Source organism: Cetorhinus maximus, chromosome 17 (genome assembly GCF_964194155.1).
Source record: "Cetorhinus maximus chromosome 17, sCetMax3.hap1.1, whole genome shotgun sequence".
NCBI classification, from domain to species: domain Eukaryota; kingdom Metazoa; phylum Chordata; class Chondrichthyes; order Lamniformes; family Cetorhinidae; genus Cetorhinus; species Cetorhinus maximus.
This window is the reverse complement of record NC_135895.1, coordinates 79,167,654-79,193,677: the sequence shown is the minus strand read 5'-3', so window position 1 is coordinate 79,193,677 and position 26,024 is coordinate 79,167,654. Positions and strand designations below refer to the sequence as shown.

The window sequence follows — 26,024 nt, the reverse complement described above, 5'->3', positions numbered from 1 at the left end:
GTGGAGGGGGGAAGTAGGGGAGGTACGAGAACAATGTAATCATTAATGAGCTCGGTATGGTCTTCAGCCAGCTAATTACGAACTCTGGTTGACCTCTGGTGAACACCAGGGATCCTACAGCAAAGCAGAAACTCTGCCACTCAAAAGAAGCAACTGCCCATTGGAGAAACCACACAATGGGGAAGGGGTGGGAGGGGGGCAACCTTCAGCCAGTAAAGGCATGTACGCACACACACACACGCATACTCAAACACACATACACACTCAATCGCATATACACAAAAACACACACATACATACTCAAACGCGCACACATACTCAAACACATATACACACAGACTCAAACACACACATACTCAAACACACATATTCACACAAATACTCAAACACACAAATACTCAAACACACACAGACGCATACTCAAACACATACACACTCAAACACATACATACTCAAACACACATACACACACACTCAATCGCATATACACAAAAACACACACACATACTCAAACACACACACAATCAAACACACACATACTCAAACACACACATACGCACTCAAACACACACATACACACTCAAACACACACATACTCAAACACACACATACACATTCAAACACACACATACTCAAACATACACATACACACTCAAACACACACATACTCAAACACACACATACACACTCAAACACACACATACTCAAACACACACACACTCAAACACACACACACATACTCAAACACACATATGCACACAAGTACCCAAACACACACACTCTCAAACGCACACACACTCAAACGCACACACACACAAGCACATATACACACGTACTCAAACACACACGTACTCAAACACACACGTACTCAAACACACACGTACTCAAGCACCCACGTACTCAAGCACCCACGTACTCAAGCACCCATGTACTCAAACACACACACATACTCAAACACACACATACTCAAACACACACATACTCAAACACACTCATACTCAAACAACATACTCAAATGCACACACATACTCAAACACACACATATTCAAACACACATACACATGCACATACATACACAAACACACATAATCTCACACATACTCAAACACACACACACTCAAACACACATGCACACAAACACACATGCACGCACGCACTGAAACACAAACACACATTCTCTCACAAACACACACATACTCAAACACACCCACACAGCAAACCAAGGGCACCAGGGATGACAAAAGGATGTTCCCCCCCACCGCTCCCGTGCAACCTCTGCAGCAATAACTCACCAAGATGCCGTCTGATTGACGGGTTGATTTAAATTTCCCAAATAATCCAAATGTTTTTGCTTAACCTTGGTAGTTCTCCCAAAAAAAATTTAAGCTCTATTTCGGATTGTGAGCACCTGGGTTTGGGACAATTGATGACTTACTAGACCACTTGAGAAGGTAATTAATATTCAGCCATGTTGGTGTGGGCCTGGAGCTCCATTTAGGCCCAGACAGGAGAAGACCGACAGGTTTCATTCCTTCCACCAGTTTAAGTGAACCAGTTGGATTTTTACGACAATCCGACAGCTTCACTCTCACTTTCACTGGCACCAGCTATTTATTTCCAAATTGTTTGTTTAAAGCAAAATTGAAATTCTCAACCTGCCCCAGGTGGGATTTGAATGCAGATTTCTGACAGCTGGTTTGAATGTACTTGTCACTAATTTCTATCGACGTTTTTTTGGACCCTTGCTGCACTTTATACAAAATGATCTACAAAGCAGGAATGGTGGGTGGCGTTGGGGGAGTGATGGGTGGTGGTAGAGAGGGTTTCAACATCTTTTTTATAAACCTTCCACTCCCCAGCTGACTGGCTGCACAATCCTGTTGACACCTCTTGTTCAATACATACCAGTGCACAAGTAGCAGGGTGAGAAGAGACCTTCAGGGAGAGGTCTCATGTTGCTCAGTGTCAATTCTTGTCTGTGAAGCATCTTGGACACCTTGACCATCCTTAGTTGTCCTGAACTTTGCTTGAGTTGCTGGTAATGTCTTTCTAGATGCAGCCAACTCTCAATTTACCTCGCAGACTCTCTCTGATTTACTAGCCCAGTCACATAAGCTGTACGCTGAACAGTCGGAGGGATAGACCTGAGCGCTGCACCACCATCACAGCTCGCCAACTCAGGCACCTTGACATCGACACTGCTGCCCCATGTGAGGCACGACACGCAGGCAAAGGCCAACTGAGGGAACAAAGCAGCAGCTACACCTTTTCCTGGTAGGGCTTTCCAGAAGAGGAGTAACTGGCTGGGCAACGCCATCAAAAAGGAGCTTGTTTGGCAACTCAGCGACTCCCCCTGTGGAATAAGCGAGTGCCCGGCTCACCCTAACAAGGAATCAGCACGCCACTGTCATTAGCACATACGCTCCGACACTTGAGGCAACAGCCGAGACCAAGGAAGGATTCTACACCCACCTTCAGCAATCCCCAGCCCGCGTCCCCAACAGGCAACAAACTGATCCTCCTCGGAGATTTCAATATCAGCCGGGAAGAATGCCAATCCCTGGAAGCTGGGCAAGAAAGGTAGAGGGAAAGCAAACTCCTATGGAGTCCTCCTCCTAACATAATGTCTAGAACATGACACTGTAACAACCAAAGCCCTGTTCTGCCAGCGATTCAAGCACAAGACCCCATGGCAACTGCTACAGTCCAAACACTGGCACTTGCTCAACTACATCATCATTCAAGCGAGGGATCACAGATATGTCCACATCACCTGCGCCATGACAGGAACCGATGACTGCTGGACCATTCACTGCCTTATCCAATCTACCATCTCCATCAGCCCAGCAGAGGAAACAGAAGCAATACCACAAAAAAAACTAACATCAGAGGCCTCAAAGATCCCACCAAGATGGCCCATCTCAGTCAGTGCCTCACTGCCAACCTCTCACCCTACAGCCACCAGGAGCTACATTGTGCCCATAGAGCCTGGACTCGAAACTCCACCATAACCAGCACCTGCAAAGAGGCCCTTGTCTCTCTACAAGCAAACATTATGACTGTCTGAACCAAACAACCAAGAGATACAGGACCTAATCAAGCATTAGCGCAAAGCTTTTGCAGACTGGGAACTTCACCATAACTCAAGAGAAAGGCAACAGTCCTACCAAAGGCTGAAGGCAGTGAGACAGCATAAAACCTGTGCCATGAAGGACAAATGGTGGGTAGAAAATGTGCAGGAGATCCAACAGCTCGTAGAAACCAATGACATGCATGGTTTCTTTAGCATTGTCGAGACAATCTATGGATCAAACACTCAAGGGCCTGAAAGCTAAGCATGGAGGGGAGCTCATCATGGACAGGGAGGCAGCCAGCCGTCGCTGGAGAGAACATTGTGAAAAACTCCTCAACCTCGACTCTGTCTTCAACTTTAAGATCCTCAACACCCCATCCATGTCAGTCTCGGCACTGTCCCAGTCCTGAGTGAGGTTGAAAAAGCCACTTAACAGCTGAAAAACAACAAGGCCTCTGGGAACAGATGGGATTCTTGCTGAAATTCTTAAATATGGTGGCGATACACGCCTGGTACAGCTGCAAAACCTCACATCGCTGATCAGGGAAGGGGAGTATAGCCGGGAGATCTCGGGGACACTGTGATGGTGATTATATTCAAGAAGGGAGACAGTCCAAGTGTGCTGGTTACAGAGGACTCTCCCTGCTGTCTGCCACAGGGAAGATCATTGCAAAGATCCCCCTCAATCACTTCTTCCCACTGACTGAGTTACTTCTTCCAGAGTCGCAGTGCAGTATGTGTCCATCGAGCAGCACCACAGACACTGTGCAGCCAATGCAAGTAAGGTGCAAGGAACAGCACCAACCACTGTACATGACCTTTCTCCACCACTCTGTCAACCATGAGGGCTTATGGGGTATCCTCTTCAAATTTGGGCACCCTCAGAAATTTTTCACCATCCTCCGCCTATCCGTGATAACATTCAAGCCGTGATCCCTCTCCAATGGAACCACCACAAACCCTATCTCAGTGAAGACAGAGGTCAAACAAGGCTGCGTCATCGCATCAACTCTCTTTCTCCATCTCCCTCGGTGCAATACTGCACCTGACCTCCAGCAAATTGCCCAAAGATGTGGAGATAATCTACAGAACAGATGGGAAACTGCTCAACCTAAACCACCTTCAATCCAAAACCAAAACCACTCCAACCTCGGTCATTGAGCTGCATTGTGCAGATTATGCTTGCACTCCCTCAGAAATTGATCTCCAGGTCATTGTTGACCCCTTCTCCAAAGGATATGAGAAAATCAACCTTTTGCTAAACACCCGGAAAACTAAGGTCCTCTTCCAACAAGCTCCCACAACACAATGTTTCCCAAACCCTCACTCCACCCCGTCGACTAAGGTCAATGGCGAGACCCTGGAAAATGTGCACAATATTCCCTATCTTGGAAGCCTCCTCTCGATGAAGGCAGACCTAGAAAATAAAATTCACCATCATCTCCGACGTGCCAGCTCAGCCTTCGGCCGACTGAGAAGTATTTGAGGACTGGGGACTCAAACACGAGACTAAGGTCACACTTTACCAAGCAGCAGTGATCCCTGCATTCTTATATGCTTTGGAGACTTACAGCAGGCAACTCAGAGCACTGGAGAAGTACCACTAGGAGTGGCTTCACAAGCTCCCCCAAATCCAGTGGCAAGAAAGGCAACCCAACAGCAGCATCCTCTCCCAAGCTAAATTGCCCAGCATCGAGGTGCTAATCACTCAAAACTAGCTCCACTGGCAGGCCACATTGTTCGTATGCCTGACATCACACTCCTGAAGCAACTGTTCTACTTGGAACTCAGTTGCAGCAGGAGACTCCCAGGAGGACAGTGGAAATGCTTTAGATGTGCCCTTAAGGCAGGCCTGAAGAGATCAAACATACCTGTCACTAATGGGAGTCCCTGGCTTGTGACCAACCGAAATAGAGAAGGTGCATTCGGAAGTCACCGAACACATCGAGAGACTTCGTCGGGAACATGCAGAGGTGAAGTCAAGGTGTCAGAGAGAGCGCACAAACCTCCAAACCCCTCATCTACCCAACCTGCCCCACATGTGGCCGTATCTGCAGATTGCAAATTGGACTTATAAGCCATCTCAGAATCCATCGAACTGGAGTGGAAGCAAGTCATCCTCGATCCCCAGGGACTACCTAAGCAGAAGATATCCTGCTGATCACTGGCAGGAGTTTGAGACCTTGGAGAAGGAGGAGAAGATCAGTACTGTTAGACACAGTAGTTTCTGCTCAGATTCCATCAATCGGCTGTTAACAGTGTTGTCACGTTTTGTTCACTGGCTAAGGGAGAGGAGGGAAAGGTCGTTAACGAGTGATTAATGTGGCAGGATTAACAACACTAAAAGGGTCAAAGGTCAGTCCAGGGCAGTCGGTCGTGCAACAGTTATGGGAAAGGAGTTGGAGATTTTTTTTTGGTCTAGACTGATTTAGGAAGTAATCATCACTGCAGTGGCTCAATGGGTAGCACTCCCATCCCTGAGTCAGAAGGTGCGACTTGACTACCTATTCCTGACTGGCACTGAGTGAGTGCTACCCTGTCAGAGGTGCTGTCTTTCAGTCATAAAACTGAGGCTGGCCCTTCAGGGGGGGTTCCATGGCATTGTTCAGAGAAGATCTGCACAGTTCTCCCCACTATCCTGCCGATATTTACCCCATAACCAACAGCACTAAAACAGATTACCTGCTCATTAGCAAATTGCTGTTGGTGGGACCTAGCTATGTGCAGAAACAAAAATACCTGGAAAAACTCAGCAGGTCTGACAGCATCTGCGGAGAGGAGCACAGTTAATGTTTCGAGTCTGCATGACTCTTCAACAGAACTAAGGAAAAATAGAAAAGGGCTGAAATATAAGCTGGTTTAAGGGGGGGTGGGAGAAGAAGAGCTGGATAGAAGGCCAGTGATAGGTGGAGATAACCAAAAGATGTCACAGACAAAAGGACAAAGGTGTTGAAGGTGGTGATATTATCTAAAGGAATGTGCTAATTAAGGGTAGAAAGCAGGATGAACAAGGTATAGATAGCCCTATTGGGGGTGGGGAAGGATATGTCGGTCAAATTGGAGCCCATAAAATTAAGAGGAAAATGCAGTCTGTAGTTTGGAGACTCGGTGACTCAGCTGGCTTCAGGCTGAATTCGGTGATCTTGCAACTTTCCTTGGATGGACTTTCCTTCCAATGCTTCTGATTTAAAAATGTAAATGGATTATTTGGTTGTTCTCCTGGAGATGGCAGTGCTGGGCTGAATTCTTTTAAGAAATCGCTGTCCCTGGGTGGTCACGGTCAGCAAACAGGGTTCAAAACTTGCAAAGTGGGTTGGAGAGAGAGGGGGGAAGGACGGATCCCACTCAGGTATTCTCTCGTCAGTAACTCAGTTGCTTGTCCTCTTACTGTAGACTGAGCAGGAGTTTAAACACACAAAGGATGACCATCACCCAGTGATTCAAACATGGTCATTACTATTGTATTCCCCCTTGTAACTTTTAATCAGTTCATGCCTAGGAATCCTCTCTTTCTGCCAGTGTCCCATCATTCAAATGATTGGGTTTAGGATTTTCCCATTGGATGAGTTCATGCCTGGGAACCCACTGTTGAATATCCCAGGTGATTGCCTCGATGTCTTGCTAATGGGGACATGATATGTGGCTCACTCATATTCTCCTGAGGCCATTGCCCTTGATGGGTCTTTGCAGACACGGTGTCTGCACCTCAGTGGGCTGGAATGTGGAAATTCAGTGATGCAAACAGGATAGCCATCTTTGTTGCGCCCTCATGACACACTTTTGGTCTGTGTTTTAAAAAGCCCCTGTTTTTAAAAGCTCAGTTTGGGTTTCTCGCCGGTGGATTAAAAATCATTATTTGGCATAAAGCATATTTTCCTGACAAGAGTCATGTCACCTTGTTTTGGAGAATGCTTCCCCAGAAACTGACTGTAGAGATTTTAATAGGGTCCCTTTAAGAGGTGTTCTGAGTGTTAGCAGGAGAAAGACTGCGGTTAGCTTTTACCAGAGCTTAGCTGTTTTCTTTCTTTCCTCTCCAAAAGCATTTTCATGTTGGTTTCATCATTTTCTTGAGAATTCATGCCTTCTGTTACCTTCAGACTCAATTATTCAAATGTCCTCCATTTTCCATCCTCTGTAAACTTGAGCTCAACCAAAACTCTCCTGCCCATATCCTAACTCGCACCAAATCCCCTTCAACAATCTTCCAGTCTGGCAACCATTTGATTTTATTAGTTTCCCCCTGGTTTTCAATTTCTCCATTCTCCCTATCTCTGTTGATGTCCTCCAACCATAAACCACTCAGCCCCTCCATCTCTTTCTCTCCCCCTCTGGGATGTTCCATAAAGCCTACTTCTCTGATTAAGCTTTTGGTCCTATTACTTCTTTATGTGGCTCAGTGTCAATTTTTGTAAGATAATGCTCCTGTTGAATGCTTGGGACTACATTAAAGATGCTACACAAATGCAAGTTGCTGTTGCACTGTACCCATGCAGGAGCTGAGGCACACATGCCATACTGTACCAGAGGGGAGTAAATCATTCTCCTTTCTCCAGTGTTTACTGTACATATACAGGGGCTGACACTGAGACACACACAGGCCGTACATTACCAGAGGAGAGTGAATCATTCTCCTTTACCCAATATGTACTGTACATATATAGGGGCTGACACTGAGACACACACAGGCTATACATTACCAGAGGGGAGCAAATCATTCTCCTTTACCCAGTGTGTACTGTACACATACAGGGGCTGACACTGAGTCACACAAAGACCATACAGTACCAGATGGGAGTGAATCATTCTCCTTTACCCTGTACATATACAGGGGCTGACACTGAGACACACACAGGCCATGCAGTACCAGAGTGGAGTGAATCACTCCCCTTTCCCAATGTGTACTGCCTTTGTATCAATCCCCTTTCGCTGATATTGGCTGCAACTTTCAAACGGGCCCAGTCTTTTCCTCCTCACTTCCATCCCTGGGAGTCCTAACTGAATGTTCCCCTTGACCTCCATTCTAGATTAAATGTGAGGGTTTTGAAATGTTAGCTGGAGTAGGTTCGTGGTGAGAGGTCAGCATAACAGAGTCATCGTCCTGGTGATAGGAGAGGGCGGGCACTCACAGACTGACAGCAGTGCCAGTGGGTACTGATGATCTCAGCCAGCAACATGCTCATTTCCCCAGAGGCACTGTAAATATTTGCCAACAGGGCACGTTGCCACAGCCTGGTATTTTTACAGCATTTTATTAAACCAGGCCTGATATTTGCTTTTCAGCTCATCTGACGCCTTGGGCAATTTCAGTAACATTTGTCCACCTGCTTCCTGCTCAATGTTCTCTCCAAACACTTGCCTTTAAAAGCTTCATCACCAGAACTGCTGGAGGGACGATTAACCTTTTGGGCGCTAACCTTCTGGAGCTCAGAGCCATCATCACTCATTAAATGTTGCAGGTAGCACTCTCAACTTTGAGATACAAGGCTGTTGGTTCGACCCCCACTCCAGACAGAGACTTTGAGCACATCACCCAGGCTGATAATGTGGTGCAGCGCCGAGGGAGTGCTACATTGACGAGGGTGCAAGTTTCACGAAAAATCCCACCGTATTATTCAAGGGAGAGGATGGCGGTGTGGGAGGGGGTGGTTCTGCTCCATGTCCCGGCCAAGATTTATCCCTGAATCAATATCACTAAAACAGACTATCTGGTCCTTATCAGTGCTGTTTGTGGGAGTTTGCTGAGCACCATTTGGCCTCCATACATTTCCTGCGTTGTGACAGTGACTACTTTTCAAAAGTAACTTCATCTGTGAAGTGCTTTGGGATGCCCTGAGGGTGTGAACTAGGATTTTCAAATCCTCTTTGTTCCATCCATGGGATATGAACTTCCCAAAATGGCCCCTCAAAAATATCAGTCTTTCTTCCGGTGTTCTCCATTGGCACGCACACCCGCTGCCCCAGCACAAAATTTCAGCTCTCATTGCAGTTTCCCCAGGAGGATGCCAGCACCCTTCATATACTCCCCCACCACCCAATGCTGGGATAAGGTTGATGTGGAGCGTAAAAGCTGGCATAGACCAGTTGGGCGAAATGGCCTGTTTCTATGCTGTAGACTCGATGCAATTTCTATTTAAATTCCAAATTTCTCACTTGTGAGACACTGGGTGCCAGTGACCAATTTGACCACTGGAGCGAGACTCAACCCTGCGCAGGAGCTCATGTGTACCACCGACCACTGTACCATCCTTGTACCGTCACAACTTGTTAATGGTATGTTAATCATGTTAAGGTACACAGGTGAAGGGCATTGTTTAATTAAGTACTTTGAATGCATATAAATAGGGGATAGCTGGGACACTGGGTGGAGGGAAGAGCTGTGAGAGTGAACAAAGTCCATTAACATTTTCAGTAAGGAAAAACTCCGGTCTTGGCTTTGACTTCACTAACTAGCTTTGATTCTATTAGTATAATTCAGCACAGATCAAGGACCAAATCTAGAACCTTTTGCTCTGTGACCAAATGTGGGACAGGGCTGTTCTTTGGATCACCTAGAATGACATAGCAGCGAAGCAGGCCATTCGGCCCAACAGGTTTGCGCTGGTGTTCATACTCCACATGAACCTCCTGCCACCCCTACTTCATCTCACCCCATCAGTTTTATCTTTTAGTCCTCATGTACTTCTCTAGTTTCTCCTTCAATTCATCTTTTACATTCACCTTAACTACCCTGGGGGTAATTAAGCTCAGTATTCTTACCACCCTGGGCAAATATATTTCTCCTGGAATCTTTATTAGATTTATTAGTAACTATCTTATATTTATGACCCCGATTCAGCCTCCCCACCAGTGGAAACATCTCTATGTCTGCCTTATCCAACCCCTTCATAAATTTAAAGACCGAAAGTGCTTTGCACTGCTGGGATGGAATGAGATGTTTTAACTCAGCCCCACATGAATGTTCGAATGGATGTTAAAGAGCCCATGGCAATGCAGAGCAGTGACTTATACCCGTGTCCTGACCAACGTCCCTCCACCAAAAACAAACTTATTATTCACCTCACAGATAATGTGGGATCTTGCTATGTGCAAAATGGCTACCTCATCAACTGCAACAGTGACTGCAGTTCAAACTATTTTATTGCATGTACAGCATTCAGGGATGTTTCTAACAGGCACAATACAAAGACAAGTCTTTTATTAACTTTCATTATCTGACCCCCTAGTTGTGACACTAACAACCGTAATTTAAGTTATTCCAGATCTCATCATAAGGTCAGTGGAAGGTGAGAGGAGCCACCGGAGACAGTAGGAAAATGACCATTTATGGCTTTTTCTCTGTTATTTCACTGGCTCCCACCAAGATTAACGTGGAAATCAGGAAACCACATTCTTGCCAAAGCATTCAATCTCCTCTCTCTCCACCAATCCCCATTCTCGCCACACCCCTAAATCTCCACCAATCCCCATTCTCGCCACACCCCTTAATCTCCACCAATCCCTATTCTCGCCACACCCCTTAATCTCCACCAATCTCCATTCTCACCACACCCCTAAATCTCCACCAATCCCCATTCTCACCACACGCCTAAATCTCCACCAATCCCCATTCTCACCACACCCCTAAATCTCCACCAATCCCCATTCTCACCACACCCCTAAATCTCCACCAATCTCCATTCTCACCACACCCCTTAATCTCCACCAATCCCCATTCGCACCACACCCCTTAATGTCCACCAATCCCCATTCTCACCATACCCTTTATTCTCCACCAATCCCCACTCTCACCACACCCATTAATCTCCACCAATCCCCATTCTCACCACACCCCTTAATCTGCACCAATCCCCATTCTCACCACACCCCTTAATCTGCACCAATCCCCATTTTCACCACACCCCTTAATCTGCACCAATCCCCATTCTCACCACACCCCTTAATCTCCACCAATCCCCACTCTCACCACACCCCTTAATCTGCATCAATCCCCATTCTCACCACACCCCTAAATCTCCACCAATCCCCACTCCCGCCACGCCACTGTTACCATCCCTATAACTTTTGAAAAGGAAAGGAATCCCCGTTTTAAAAAAATTCTTACTGGAACATGACACCTGTCATTCCAGGTGAGTTATAACCCCCACCCAGTAACAGCAAGCATTGCATTTATACAGCTTAATTAACAAAGCAAAGCATCCCAAGAGGTCCTAGATCATAAAAAAGGGTTTGCTGGCTTTGGGTCTGCAAAGAATCTAAACAATGAACTCATCATTCAATCAATCACATCACAGCACTCACAGTGTAAACACATGTTCAATAAATGCTTCAGGTGGAAATGGAAAACCAAGGTAAATGTTAACATTTCACGGGTGGCCTTGCCTGCAGCTTAAAAATCAAACAAGCAAAAAAATCACAGGCACTCTGCGATTTGGCGGTGTACTGATTGGTGTCTGAGGCACTGCTGGCAGCAGTGTGGGGTGGGGCACAATAATTCCCCTCAAACTCAGAGAGCACCCCTCAAAAATGGCAGAAGGAGAAAGGCACTGATTGGCCTCGAGTAGTCCAGGAATGAATGAATTAATCCATTCCTTCATCTGTGCTGTGTTGGGTCAACTCAAACCTTCCCACTCCAGACTGAGGAAGGGGTTTCAGCCTGAAACGTTGACTGTCTTACATTCCGCCACGGATGACGGCCAATTTGTCGTTTATTCCCAGCTACTTCTGGCGTTTATTCAATCGCGCAGAATTAGCAACCTCACATTTTGCTCTGGAGATAGGCAAAGAAATCATTAATACTGAATCAGTTATTGTAACATAACATGTCCCCATTATAGTATATATCAATAATACTGGGCCGGTTACTGGAATATAACCCACTCCTAATATACTGTAAATGAATAATACCGGGCCAGTCATTGTAACATAACATGGCCCTGTGTACGGTACATCAATCATACGTGAAGTTATTGTAACATACTAGATCAGGCTTGTCCAGCCACTTCACCTCTCCCCTTCACTCTCTCTCTCTCTCTCATCTCACACTCTCTCCCTCTGACCCCCAAAATTCCTCTCACACTCCAAGGAGTCCGATGAGTAAATTTCAGAAAGATAAAGTTTGGCACAACATTAAACTTGAATTTTTAAAAAAAACTGAGGTATGAATAGAAACAACTTGCTGAGCAAAAATAAAATATATATATCAAAGCAATGATTTGATAAAGAGTAATGAAGGTGAGTATTAGAGTGTGATAGGGTGAGTGTGTGTATGTCTGGCTCGCTCCCAGTCTCAGGGCACTCACTCACACACCTACTGTGAGAGTGGATGAGTGTGCATGTTGGTGTGCCGGGGGGTGGGTGGGGTGAGGGAGAATGATAACCCTGAGACTTGGGGTGTGAAGGTCTTACACACACACTCTCCCCCCTCACCCTCACTCTCTCCCAGTCACTCTCCCTCTCTCTCTTTCACTATCCCACCCCCCCCACACACACACACACTCTCTCCCCCTCACACACCTTCCCTACCCTCCACACTCTCTCTCCCCCCACACTCTCTCCCCCTGCCCCCCACCACCTCCACATTCTCTCTCCCTCACCCCCTCACTCTTTCAGTCTCCACTCAGTCAGACCCCGGGTGGCCCCGCCCTGCTTTGCCTCGCCTGGGCCCCGCCGCGGCTCTCTCAGGCCCCGCCCCGGGGGCCGTGAGCCTATCAGCAGCGAATGCGGAGAGGGACCAGCCTGTGATTGGCTGAGCCGCTTTACACCATTTTTTAAATATCAGTCAGTTGAACGTCCAACAAGTTTTTGTCGGGCCAAAGTCCAGAGGCCTCGGCGGCTGCAATACGGCCCATGGGCCGTGACTTGGACAAGCCTATACTAGGACAGATCAGTAATACCAAAGCTACAGACTGAGCAGCAAGTGTTTACTTGGATATGTCATGTATGTTCAAGAGGCAGTAGAACTGATAGGGAAGGCTGGACTCCAGAGAACCTCAGCCCAATGGTCAGACTCTCCCCAGGGTCACCTCACTCGCTGGATGGCACTAGGCGGTGACAGCACTGAACTCCACCATCTATGCGACAGTACATTGTGAGACAAAAACAGAATTACCTGGAAAAACTCAGCAGGTCTGGCAGCATCGGCGAAGAAAAGAGTTGACGTTTCGAGTCCTCATGACCCTTCAACAGAACTAAGCAAAAAAGACACAGTCTCTTCATGCAGCTTATTATCAACCTAGACATGAGGCACAAATGTATATGCAGCGTATAATCAACCTGTATGCAAGACACAGTCCGTATATGCAGCTTATATACAACCTGTACATGAGGCACAATCTGTATATGCAGCTTATATACAACCTGTATGCAAGGCACAATCTGTATAGGCAGCTTATATACAACCTGTATACGAAGCACAGTCTGTATACTCAGCTTATATACAATCTGTGCACATTGTGAGCCTAGTTCTACCTGTAAAACAGACGCCAACTCAGACTGTTCATGCTTCAGTGTTTGCGACTCTGTTACAGTGATCGACTCCTGGTGCAGTGCTGAGCCCACAACCTACAGGTATGAGCACCCTGCCACTGCCTCCTAACCGTAAACCATCCCAGGCAGCAAGGTTCCTTTCAAACTGACTTCTTAGGATTTGCCTGACCCTATGGAAATGGAAAAAGATATCACTCAACGAGCAACCCGTGTGTGGTTTCAACCTTATAATCAACTTGGACACGAGGCACAGTCTGTATATGCAGCTTACATAAATCCTGTACGTGAGACACAATCTGTATGTGCAGCTTATATACAACCTGCACATGAGGCACAGTCTGTATATGCAGATTATATACAACCTGCACATGAGGCACAGTCTGCATACACAGCTTATATACAACCTGTACACAAGGCACAGTCTGTATATGCAGTTTACGTACGACCTGTACACAAGACATGGTCTATATATGCAGCTTATAATCAGCCTGTATACGAAGCACAGCCAGTGTATTCGCAGCTTATATGCAACCTGTACATGAGACACAGTCTGTATATACAGCTTGCAATCAAGGTGTACACAAGGCAGAGTCTGTGTATGCAGTTTATATTCAACCTGTAGATGAGACACAGTCTCTTCATGCAGCTTATAATCAACCTAGACATGAGGCACAAATGTATATGCAGCGTATAATCAACCTGTATGCAAGACACAGTCTGTATATGCAGCTTATATACAACCTGTACATGAGGCACAATCTGTATATGCAGCTTATATACAACCTGTATGCAAGGCACAATCTGTATAGGCAGCTTATATACAACCTGTATATGAGGCACAGTCTGTATATTCAGCTTATATACAATCTGTGCGCAAGGTATAGCCTGTATATGCAGCTTATAATCAAGGTGTACACGAGGCACAGTCTGTACATGCAGTTTATATACAACCCGTATACGAAGCACAGTCTGTATATGTAGCTTATAATCTAGGTGATGAGGTACAGTCTGTGGATGCAGCTTATAATCAAGGTGTACACGAGGCACAGTGTGTATATGCAGCTTATAGATACTATGTTTATGAGGTACAGTCTGAATATGCGGCTTATGTACGACCTGTATATGAGGCAAAGTCTGTATATGCAGCTTATTTATGGCATGTTCATAAGGCACAGTCTGTGCATGCAGCTTATATACAACCTATACATGAGGCACAGTCTGTATATGCAGCTTATAATCATCCAACACCCAAGGCACAGTCTGTATATGCAGCTTATAATCAACATGTACCTGAGACACACTGTACATGTAGTTTATATTCGACCTGCACACATCTGTATATGCAGGTTCTACTCCACCCGTACTTGGCACACAGTCTATATCTGCAGCTTATCATTGACCTGTGCCCCTGACACAATCTATATATGCAGCCTATAGAACATACACTCTATATATGCAGCCTACCTGAGACCATTGTGAATACACAGGCAACTTAGATAAAAGCAAAAAACTGCGGATGCTGGAAATCCAAAACAAAAATAATAATAATAATAATAATACAGGGAACTTAGGTGGTTTGTATATACCTGAGCCACAGTTTATATATGAAGCTTACACACCATCTATACCCATGGTATAATCTATATGTACAGCCTGTAAAGTATCATTCGCAGAGACATAGCTTATTCACCACCCACTATGCAAGACACTGCGAATACATCCGCAGCCTAAAGAGTACATTAGCCAATGTGCCAATTGTTGCGCTAATTTAGTGCTCAGGATATTTCGAATTTACATTGTTTTTGAATGGAGTTCTGCGTCGCCATTTGACCCATTTATTTCTGTTGCTTGGGAATTCTCCCAGTATCACAGAGACTATGATCGCAGCACAGGACTGATACAATCACCCGTCACTTTTAATCACCGTTGTATCCTGTGCAGATGCTGGACTCTTATCTGGTATCTCACTGTATTTACTGTCTTCGAAACATCACAGTCTCATCTCATTAAAAATCTCCGCGCGTATTAGGTGTCATTCATCAAAGAACTGAACAAACAGAATTGTCCCTTAAGGACATTGGGGTCCAATTATTTCCCACCCAGCTGTTTTGTGTGTGTGTTTGTGTGTGTGTGCATTTGTGTGTGTGTGTGTGTGTGTGTTCCCTTTTACAGTGAAGTATGTCCCAATGATGAGGTATTTTGAACAAAAACAAGAGAAGGACTGCGAGTTGCAATCAAATTTCATACAAAAAGCAATTGTCAATTAGTCCTACAGAAAATGATTAGAGTTTGTGCTGTTTAATGATGAAATAGGATGTCATTTAACCTGCAGATTCAGGTACGAGTCATCATCTAGTAGAGGCAAATTAGATGGCACAGAATTCTCAGCTAGAGAGATGTGTGGAATAGGGGGGTGGATGTAGGGTGGCAGGGAGAGAGATAAAGGACAGCACACAGGCAAATAAAGAGGTGAATACACATACATACAAAGAAGACAGTAAGAGAGACAGCATGAGACAGAGAAAGAGAAACAGGTAGAAAAATATAAAGAAGAGAAAGAGTAAGGGAGCACAGGCAACAATGTCAGGTACAGAAAGAGGGATAGAGAGGGCTATTCAAAACGAGGGTAAGAATAATGAGTAACGCATGAGAGAAAGAGGGAATGGGAGTGAGAGAATCAAGAGAGTGAACACCATTGTTAAAGTGTCAGAATCCGGAATCTCATCAGACTCCAATATTGAACCATCTTTTGTCACTTCTGATGATTAAGCGAGGAGTGGGGAGGATGAGGAAGCTGATGACACCCTCACCTCAACACCCCGAGAAGGAGAATAAAAGTGGCATCTGAGCCCCCTCCCAGCCAGGGTCAACTGTCCCTAGCATTCAGCTACGCCCCCCTACCTCCACCATGCCGACCCTTCTTCAAACCATCTGAAATCCACGTCGCTGATTTCTGCTCCATTTCCAGTTGATGAAATGGACCAGCTGGTGATCTTTTTGAGCATTTGAGCTAATTATGGAGGAGATTGCCTCTGTGACACCATATATAACATGCAATAGAGTAGCAGCTAATAGGTGGACATTGTCAAACAGATTTCTGGGGGCAGGAGGTGAATACATATATTCCACCCTCCATGTAAGACTTCCAGCTGTGGCACAGTTCCCTCAGGGTCAGAACATTGTCGGCTCAAGTCTCACTCCAGGCTGACACTCACCAGTGCAGTACTGAGGGAGTGCTGCACTGTTGATGGTGCCTTCTTTCAGATAAGATGCTAAACCAAGGCCCTGCCTGCCCTCTCAGCAAAAAGTCTCACAGCACTACTCGAAGGAGGGCAGGGACCTTCTCCCCAATGGCCTGGCCAACATTTATTCCTCAGCCAACATCTTAAAAAAAAACAGATTATTTGGTCGTTATCACACTTCTGTTTGTGGAAGCTTGCTGTGCACAAATTGGGTGCTGCATTTCTGTATATGACAACAGTGACTACACTTCAAAGGGAAAGCCTCATCGGTTGTAAAGTGCTTTGGGATGTCCTGAAGGCACTATATCAATGCAAGTTATTTCTTCCTCTTTCCATAGGTCTTCAAAGGAGAGCAGCACCAGTTTGAATACATCCTGCAGTGTGAGTGGAATTCTACCTTATGTTGCAAGATAAATACGAGTGAATATAGTCAGACAGACACTTCTGCAGCAACGTGACATGCTGTCAAACACACCTCACGGACTGAAGTATTGATGAATTCCAGGGACTGTTGTGTCGGCAGACACGGCAGATAGTTTTTGTGCACAGCAAGCTCCCACGAACCTGGCTGGTTAGTAGTGCATTTTCGGTGGAGTTGCTTGAGGGAGGGATGCGTTCCGGTGCACAGGAGAGAGAGCTCCCTTGTCCTTCTCCTTATGGAGCCCAGGAATCCTTACTGTCCACCTTGAACAATCAGACGGGGCCCTCAGCTTAATGTCCTAGCTGCAGATTTTAAAACCTGAAGTGAGTTTAATGAGTTGACAATGAGCCGAGCCGGGCAAGGGCTGTAATTAGTTGGGCAAAGCTAATTTATTTAATCTATTAAAAATTAAACAGATGATTCAAACTAGCAAGGCACAGGTAGAAAGATATTAGTGGCCTGGAGGCTAGGGCCAAGTCATTGGAGGAGGTTGACAGAGGCAGTTGTTCTGCTCTGCATACTCCTTTCATTACATTGTTCGGCAAGTGGTACAGCAGCCATCAAACCAATCTGGCTTCCTACCATCCCAATTTTCTCCCTCCTGCACTCACCCCTTCCCCGGTACTGATTCCACGTGTTTTGGCTCTGATTTCACAGGCACCTGCAACCCTCCAGACAACCTGGCATGACCGGTCCCCTAGTCAGATATTCGAACATGAGGTGCTCCCCTTGTCACCCAGCCATTCCTGGGCACTTTTGTAGCCCACAGGTGGGGAGGGGGTTCCTAAGCAATGAACATGAGCACGTATGGGAATAGAAGTGGGCCATTCAGCCCCTCGAGTGGGAGCTCAGCTGATTTTACTCCTCTTTGATTCAGAGGCAGTAATAAGGCAGCACCATCAAATACTCCTCATCCCATTCTAGTCCACCAGGTAATGATAACAATCACCATCAGAAAAAGCAAAAACATGCCCTGTGACACACATTCAAATGATAGAACCTCATCCCAAAGCCACACCATATTGGAAATAAAGTAAGGAGATAGAGGGATTCTTTGTCTAAACACACACACACACACACACACAGACACATATTTATATACATACATACATATATATAGAGAGAGAGAGAGAGAGAGTGGAAAGAGAGAGAAAGATAGAGAGAGATAGAGATGAAGAGAGAGATAAAGGGAGAGGAAGGGAAGGAGGGAGTTAGGTAGGAAACAAATAGGTAGACAGAAAGATAGATAAACAGACAGACAGACATAAATAGGTCGGTTGGTCGGTCAGTAGGTAGGTAGATTACCCCCAAATAAATAAACTTTGAGAATCTCAACATCTCATGATCAAGGTGACTGACTGTGATTACTGTGAATCAAGGTTTCTGATATACGATAACAAAGAGGCAAAAAAAGACAAACATAGTTACAGTAGAAAGGTGACATTTAAAAAAACCAATGAGAATGTGTCTGTAAAATAGAACAGCTCTGTCAGCAGCTGACAGCAGGACAGACAGATCAACACTTCAGGTGGGGGACACTCAGTCCCAAATCAAGACACGACTGCTCACCTCTCCCTCTGTTCTCAGCTTGAATGCTGACCAACCTACTCTGTGCAGCCTGCATGTTCAGCTTGGAGCCCCAAGCTGTATAAAGCTGATTGAAAAGAGCTCCCCATTCCCAGGCAGCAAGGGGGGGAGGCGGGGTGGGGGGGGCACACAAATCAGGAAAGGCAAGAACAACATTTCTGAACCGTTTGAGCACCAGCAGAATCCAGAGAGCAAGTCATTACCTCGGATTCTTCCTGTGTGTATATAGAGAGAGAGAGAGAGAGGAAGAGATAGAGAGAGAGTGAGAGATAGAGAGCAGAGATAGAAAGAGGCAGAGATGAGATAGATAAAGAGGGAGATAGATAGAGCAGGTGAGAGATGGAGATAGAGAGCAGAGATAGAAAGAGATGAGATAGAGAGATAAAGAGGGAGACAGAATACGTAGATAGATAGAAAGAACAGGTGAGAGATGGAGATAGAGCGCAGAGAAAGAGAGACAGAGATGAGATAGATAGAGAGACAGAGAGATAGATAGATAGATTACATAGTTGGATAGATTATATATAAGAATTGCAGTGCAGTTTACTGATCACTGCTTTGGGTTAGCCGCACTGGACTAAGAATATTCAATAAGCTGACATTTCAGGATCTTCCGGGTGTGATATTAGAAATTGATCATTTTCCCTATATTATTTCATACATCACATAAAACATATTACAGATATAAAGTAGGATTTGCATCTTTACAAATGTATGCTGCACACCCGCACACAGCACATACACAGACATAACATGTGTATGTAAAGTAAAAAAAAACCCAATCACCATTTTGCACAGAAGCAGCGGTTGGAACTTGACCAAATTCCCGGTTTGCACCCCCTCAAAGGGGGGACTTTGGTCGTTCCTCTATCCCCACCCCCCCGTCCCAGCTCCTCTACTACCAATATTGAAACACCTTGTTACATCGGTTTGCTTCTGCCCCTGTGAATCTCTCTCTCACTTTAATTAAAAGCATTTCATCTCTTAAGAAAAAAATCTCCAGCGAACAACGTTCAAAGTCAGACCCGAGCGAATTGCACATCCACTCAGTGGGAAACACACCTTCGACTTGTTATTCTAAAAGAAATCGCAAGAAACTGGCACTTTCCCCTTTAATCGATTAGATTCCGAGACATTAACCAAAGGTCTACCCACACCGGAACAATCAGTAACCAACACTCAGCCACCAATGCAGAGACAAGTTATCAATAAACCAACAACACTCATGGTTCAACGATGGAACGTTTGGAACTTTTTAATTAACCCTTAAAAGTTCGTATCTAGATTAATTCCACATGATGTATTTTTTTCCCTGAAACCTTCAAATTAATTTCTGATTGCCAGCAGCCCTATTCCCCATCAGCCCCCTCCTCCCCAAACTCCTTTTTCCTGTGAAAAAAAAACTTTTGTTTCCTTCCCACATTCAAAACTCGACGATTTGACCCGGCATCTATCTGAGCCTCGGCTGTTAACAACACGCCGTCTCCAAACGTGTTCAAGAGTCCCATGGACATCAGTTAGTGTCCAGTTACAGCCAAAGGTGGCTGACTGCCTGAAATAACACACACACACAAAATAAACAAACAGCCAGTGGGTAACTCCGAGAGTAGGAATGTTTGGAAAAAAAACCACTTCCCTGACCTGTTTTTTCCTTAATCTCACAAAGCACATTGAAGAGAGCTGGCTTCATTCTGTGACAATTCAGAGCGTGTTTCCTGCAATTGCAAATTGACAATAATCATTTACAGCCTCATAGATATTTCAATTGGAGTTTATTTTAAGAGTGGGTGGATGGCGTCTGGTCACATATTAAAATTATGTGTGCATTAATTGTAAGTCTCTCTCACAACACACAAACACAGACACACACACACACAAAGCTGCTTTCTCTCTCTCTCTCTCTCTCTCTCTCTCCCCCCACCCCCCTCCCCCCCACTCACCGTGCCTGAGCTTCATCCAGGCTCTGGTCAGTGATGGTCATTATTTGCTGTAAGATGTCTCCGATGTCCTGTTTGCTGCCCTCAGCCTCTCCCCCGCTGTCCGGCTGCATGTGCGGGGCCAGCCCCGGGATGCTGACCCCGGCGTGGGGATGGCGGAGTCTGGACTGCTCTTCCATCTCGGCACCTTGATTCCTTCCGCACTCTCTCTCTCTCTCTGTCTGCTCTGGCTCTTCTGCCGAACCTCCTTCAGACTAGAGCCGGGGCCCGGGTACAGCCAGCCCGGAGGATCAAACAGCCCTTCTCCCACTCCCCCCACTTCACCTCTTGAACCTTTTTGCAGCAGGAGGAGTGGGGAGGGGAGGAGGAGGAGGAGGAGGGGGATGGGGAGGGCAGACAACTGGCCAAAGAAAGAGGGTCCGAATGCCCCCTACCAAAACCCTGTGCTCACAGTCCAATTCTTCAGTGTGTGTGTGTGTGAGTGAGAGTGTCGCTCTGATTCCCTTGCTCAGATGCTCAGAAAGGCGCTCTCCTCCTCCTCTTGCTCTTGTTGATCCCGCGACACTCAAAAAAAAGATTTAAATTTTTAAAAGAAAGAGGATGGTGCGAAGAATAAAAAAAATTCTCCCCCCCCCCCCCCCCCCAAGGGAAAGGAAGCCAAGGTGCAGAGAAATCAAGTCCAACTCCCCTGGGTGGAAGCAGCCAGCAAGAGAGAGAGAGAGGGTTAAGGGATAACAGTTGTACAGAAGTATCTGTCCCTCTGTCTCTGTGTATCTTTTAGGGTTTGTTGTTGCTGCCAAGGGTGTCAGTAGTGATGCTGGCTCCCTCCTCTCAGCCAGCTCAGTCTAGCCCCGGTGCTGAGCTTCCAGCTAACTCCTTCCCTCAGCCTTTTGTTATTTTGCTTTGCTCCTTGCTCGCTCTTTGAAACTGACAGCAACCTTGGCACCGCCTCCTCCTCCCTCCTCGCCCCGCCCCCCCACTGATTGACAGACAAGGAGGGCACGCCCTCTCTGACGTCAGAGGGAGCCTGATAAAGCGATGACGTCAGGGTTGACTCTTCTTTTCCCTTCTTCTCCACCCCCTCACCCCCCAAATGTGTTTTTTTCTGTCAGAATGGCTTGACAGGAAAAGGGGCTATGCTATGCTACAATGTGTGAGATTGCTTTTGGAGCCTGGATCTAATGTTCTGAGGATTTGGGGTCCCTGGGGCAGGTGGAGGGGGCGGGGGGAGGGTAGCTGGGTGGTGTTGGTAATGGAAATCCCAGGATGTGGTAATCCAGGGTCCCAATTTATACTCAGAAAGGAACAAACCTAACCATCGCCTCAGCAACAATTTGCATTGATATAGTGCCTTTCATGTCGTTCTTTTTATTCATTCACGGGATGTGGGATTCGCTGGCTGGGCCAGCATTTATTGCCCATCCCTAGTTGCCCTTGAGAAGGTGGTGGTGAGCTGCCTTCTTGAACCGCTGCAGTCCATGTGGTGTAGGTACACCCACTGTTAGGGAGGGAGTTCCAGGATTTTGACCCAGCGACAGCGAAGGAACAGCGATATATTTCCAAGTCAGGATGGTGAGTGACTTGGAGGGGAACTTCCAGGTGGTGGTGTTCCCATGTATCTGCTGCCCTTGTCCTTCTAGATGGTAGTGGTCGTGGGTTTGGAAGGCGCCGTCTAAGGAGCCTTGGTGAATTCCTGCAGTGCATCTTGTAGGTGGCACACACTGCTGCCACTGTACATCGGTGCTGGAGGGAACGAGTGTTTGTGGATGGGGTGCCAATCAAGTAGACTGCTTTGTCCTGGATGGTGTCATGCCCCTTTAGTGTTGTGGGAGCTGCACTCATCCAGGCAAGTGGAGAATATTTTGTCACACTCCTGACTTGTGCCTTGTAGATGGTGGGCAGGCTTTGGGGAATCAGGAGGTGAGTTACTCACTGCAGAATTCTCAGCCTCTAACCCTATATCCACTCCATCACCAAGGCTTGTATTTCTACCTCCATAGCATTCCCTATCTCCATCCCTGCCTCAGCTCATTTGCTGCTGAAACCCTTATCCATGCCTTTATTACCTCCAAACTTGACTATCCCAATGCGCTCCTGGTCGCCCTCCCACATTCTACCCTTTGTAAACTTGAGGCTGTCCAAAACCTGCTGCCCATGTCCTAACTTGGACCCGTTAACTCATCACCCCAGTGCTCACTGACCTACACTGGCTCCCGCTGAAGTAACATCTCAAATTTAAAATTCTCATTCTTGTTTTCAAATCCGTCCATGGCCTTTGCCCTCCATATCTCTGGAATCTCCTCCAGTCCCACTACCCTCCGAGATCTCTGCGTTCCTCTAATTCCGGCCTCTTGAGCATTCCCAATGTTGATTGATTGGCCATTGGCGGCCATGTCTTAGTTGCCAAGGCCCCAAGCTCTGGAATGCCCAGTCCCTCTCCATCTCTTTAAACCTCTCTCTCTTCCTTTAAGACACTCCTTAAAATCTACCTCTTTGAGAAGCTTTTGGTCATCTGACCTAATAGATCTTATGTAGCTCAGTATCATTTTGTTTATTAAGGCTCCTCTGAAGCACTTTGGGATGTTTTATTCTGTCAAAGGCACTATATCAATACAAGTTGTAGTTGGTTTTGTAAGCGATTCCACAGAATGTGGATTATTTCCGGGGAGTTCCAAGGCTGTGTATCAATGTTTGTAAGGGATCCCAAGGGAATGCGCTGGTCCTTACAGGAAGTTCTGTGGAGTACTTTGTAGTATCACATTTCCTCAGAGTGTGTTAGTATTGGCAAGACATTGACTGCGAGAGTGTCAGCGGTAGCATATGATTCCCTGGGAGTCTGCCAGTATTTCCAGGTACTTCCCTTGGAGTATATCAGAACTAGCGCAGCATTTTGTGGGAATCTGTCAGTATTTGCAGGGGATTCCCTGGGAGTGTGTCAATATTTACAGGGGTTTCCCTGGAAGTGTGTCAGTATTTACGGAGAATTACCTGGGAGTGTGTCATTATTTGACAGGGATTCGCTGGGAGTGTGCCAGTAATTGAAGGGGATTCCCTGGGAGTATGTCAGTATTTGAAGGGGGTTCCCTGGGAGTGTGTCAGTATTTGAAGAGGGTTCCCTGGGAGTGTGACAGTATTTACAGGGGATTCCCTGGGAGTGTGTCAGTAATTGCAGGAAATTCCATGGGAGTGTGTCAGTATTTGACAGGGATTCCCTGGGAGTGAGTCAGTATTTACAGGGGGTTCCTTGGGAGTGTGTCAGTATTTATGGGGAATTACCTGGGAGTGTGTCAGTATTTGACAGGGATTCCCTGGGAGTGTGTCAGTATTTGAAGGGGCTTCCCTGGGAGTGTGACAGCGTTTACAGGGGATTCCCTGGGAGTGTGTCAGTAATTACAGGAAATTCCATGGGAGTGTGTCAGTATTTGACAGGGATTTCCTGTGAGTGAGTCAGTATTTACAGGGGGTTCCTTGGGAGTGTGTCAGTATTTACATGGGGCTCCTTGGGAGTGTGTCAGTGTTTACAGAAGGCTCCCTGGGAGTGTGTCAGTATTTACAGGGGGTTCCCTGGGAGTGTGCCAGTATTTTCAGGGGGTTCCTTGGGAGTGTGCCAGTATTTACAGTGGGCCCCTGGGAGTCTGTCAGTACTTGCGGGGCATTCCCTGGGAGTGTGTCAGTATTTACAGGAGACTCCTGGGAGTGTGTCAGTATTTACATGAGATTCCTTGGGAGTGTTTGGTATTTGACAGGGACTCCCTGGGAGTGTGTCAGTATTTGAAGGGGCTTCCCTGGGAGTGTGACAGCGTTTACAGGGGATTCCCTGGGAGTGTGTCAGTAATTACAGGAAATTCCATGGGAGTGTGTCAGTATTTGACAGGGATTTCCTGTGAGTGAGTCAGTATTTACAGGGGGTTCCTTGGGAGTGTGTCAGTATTTACGTGGGGCTCCTTGGGAGTGTGTCAGTGTTTACAGAAGGCTCCCTGGGAGTGTGTCAGTATTTACAGGGGGTTCCCTGGGAGTGTGCCAGTATTTTCAGGGGGTTGCTTGGGAGTGTGCCAGTATTTACAGTGGGCCCCTGGGACTGTGTCAGTATTTACATGAGATTCCTTGGGAGTGTTTGGTATTTGACAGGGACTCCCTGGGAGTGTGTCAGTATTTACAGGCGGTTCCCTAGGAGATTGTTAGTATTTACAAGGAATTCCTTGGGAGTGTGTCAGTATTTGAAGAGGATTCCCTGGGAGTATGTCAGTGTTTACAGGGGATTCCCTGGAAGTGTGTCAGTATTTGACTGGGATTCCTGGGAGTGTGTCCCTATTTAACAGGGGATTCCCTGGGAGTAAGACAGTATTTACAGAGATTCCCTGGGAGTGTGTCAGTATGTGTGGAGCATCCCCTGGGAGTGTGTCAGTATTTGTGGGAAACTCCCTGGCAGTGAGTCAGTATAAGTGATTTTCCCGGGAGTGCTTCATAATTTGCAGGGAAATTCCTGGAATGTGGGAGTATTTGTAGTAAATTCCCTGGGGATGTGTTGGTATTTGCAGGTATTCCTTGTGATCTATTGACACATGCAGGGGGCTGTTTGTCTGTATTCACAGAAGATTAGCTGCGTTATTATTTACAAGGGATTATGAGAGTCAGAATGTGCAAGGGACTCCTTGGGATTGTGCCATTATTTGCAGGGGATCCCCGGCACTGTATCAGCATTTGCATGGGATACGGTCGAATTATGTTACGATATAATGAGCATGTCCTGGAAATGTGTCAGCAAGGGATCATCTGGAAGTGTGCCAAGATTTGCGGCAACTTTCCCGGGAGTATTTCAGTATGCTCAGTGGACTCCCTGTGAATGTGTCAGTATTTGCAGGGAATTTATTGGAGTCCTTTTTTTATTCATTTACGGGTTGTGGGTTTGGCTGGCTAGGCCAGCATTTATTGCCCATCCCTAATTGCCCTTGAGAAGATAGTGGTGTGCTGCCTTCTTGAACTGCTTTCTGCAGTCCTTGTGATGTAGGTACACCCACAGTGCTGTTAGGGAGGGAGTTCCAGGATTTTGACCCAGCGACCGTGAAGGAACGGCGATATATTTCCAAGTCAGGATGGTGAATGATATTTCTAATCTTGAAACCTAATTAGTTAAATAAATCACAATAAAATTGGCAGGGCCGGTGGTGTGTTGCAGCTGTGGTATGTGGAGACAACTGGAGACCTGTGTGATCCACAGCAACCACACCTGCAGTGAGTGTCTGCAGCACGAGGAACTTCAGTTCAGAGTTGATGAGCTG

General features: G+C 46.3%; 1 protein-coding gene across 1 annotated transcript in view; it reads right to left on the bottom strand.

Annotated features, from left to right (window-relative positions):
* Positions 1-21,040, bottom strand: part of LOC144692533 (pre-B-cell leukemia transcription factor 1-like) — a 724,336-nt gene extending 703,296 nt beyond the window's left edge. The window contains exons 1-2 of the mRNA XM_078561505.1: positions 20,749-21,040; positions 20,450-20,523 (exon numbers count right to left, since the gene is read on the bottom strand). Of these exons, the coding sequence (XP_078417631.1) occupies positions 20,450-20,523; positions 20,749-20,924 (250 nt within the window). The 5' untranslated portion in view covers positions 20,925-21,040. The remainder of the gene's footprint in view (positions 1-20,449; positions 20,524-20,748) is intronic.
* Between the last annotated feature and the right edge of the window lie 4,984 nt (positions 21,041-26,024).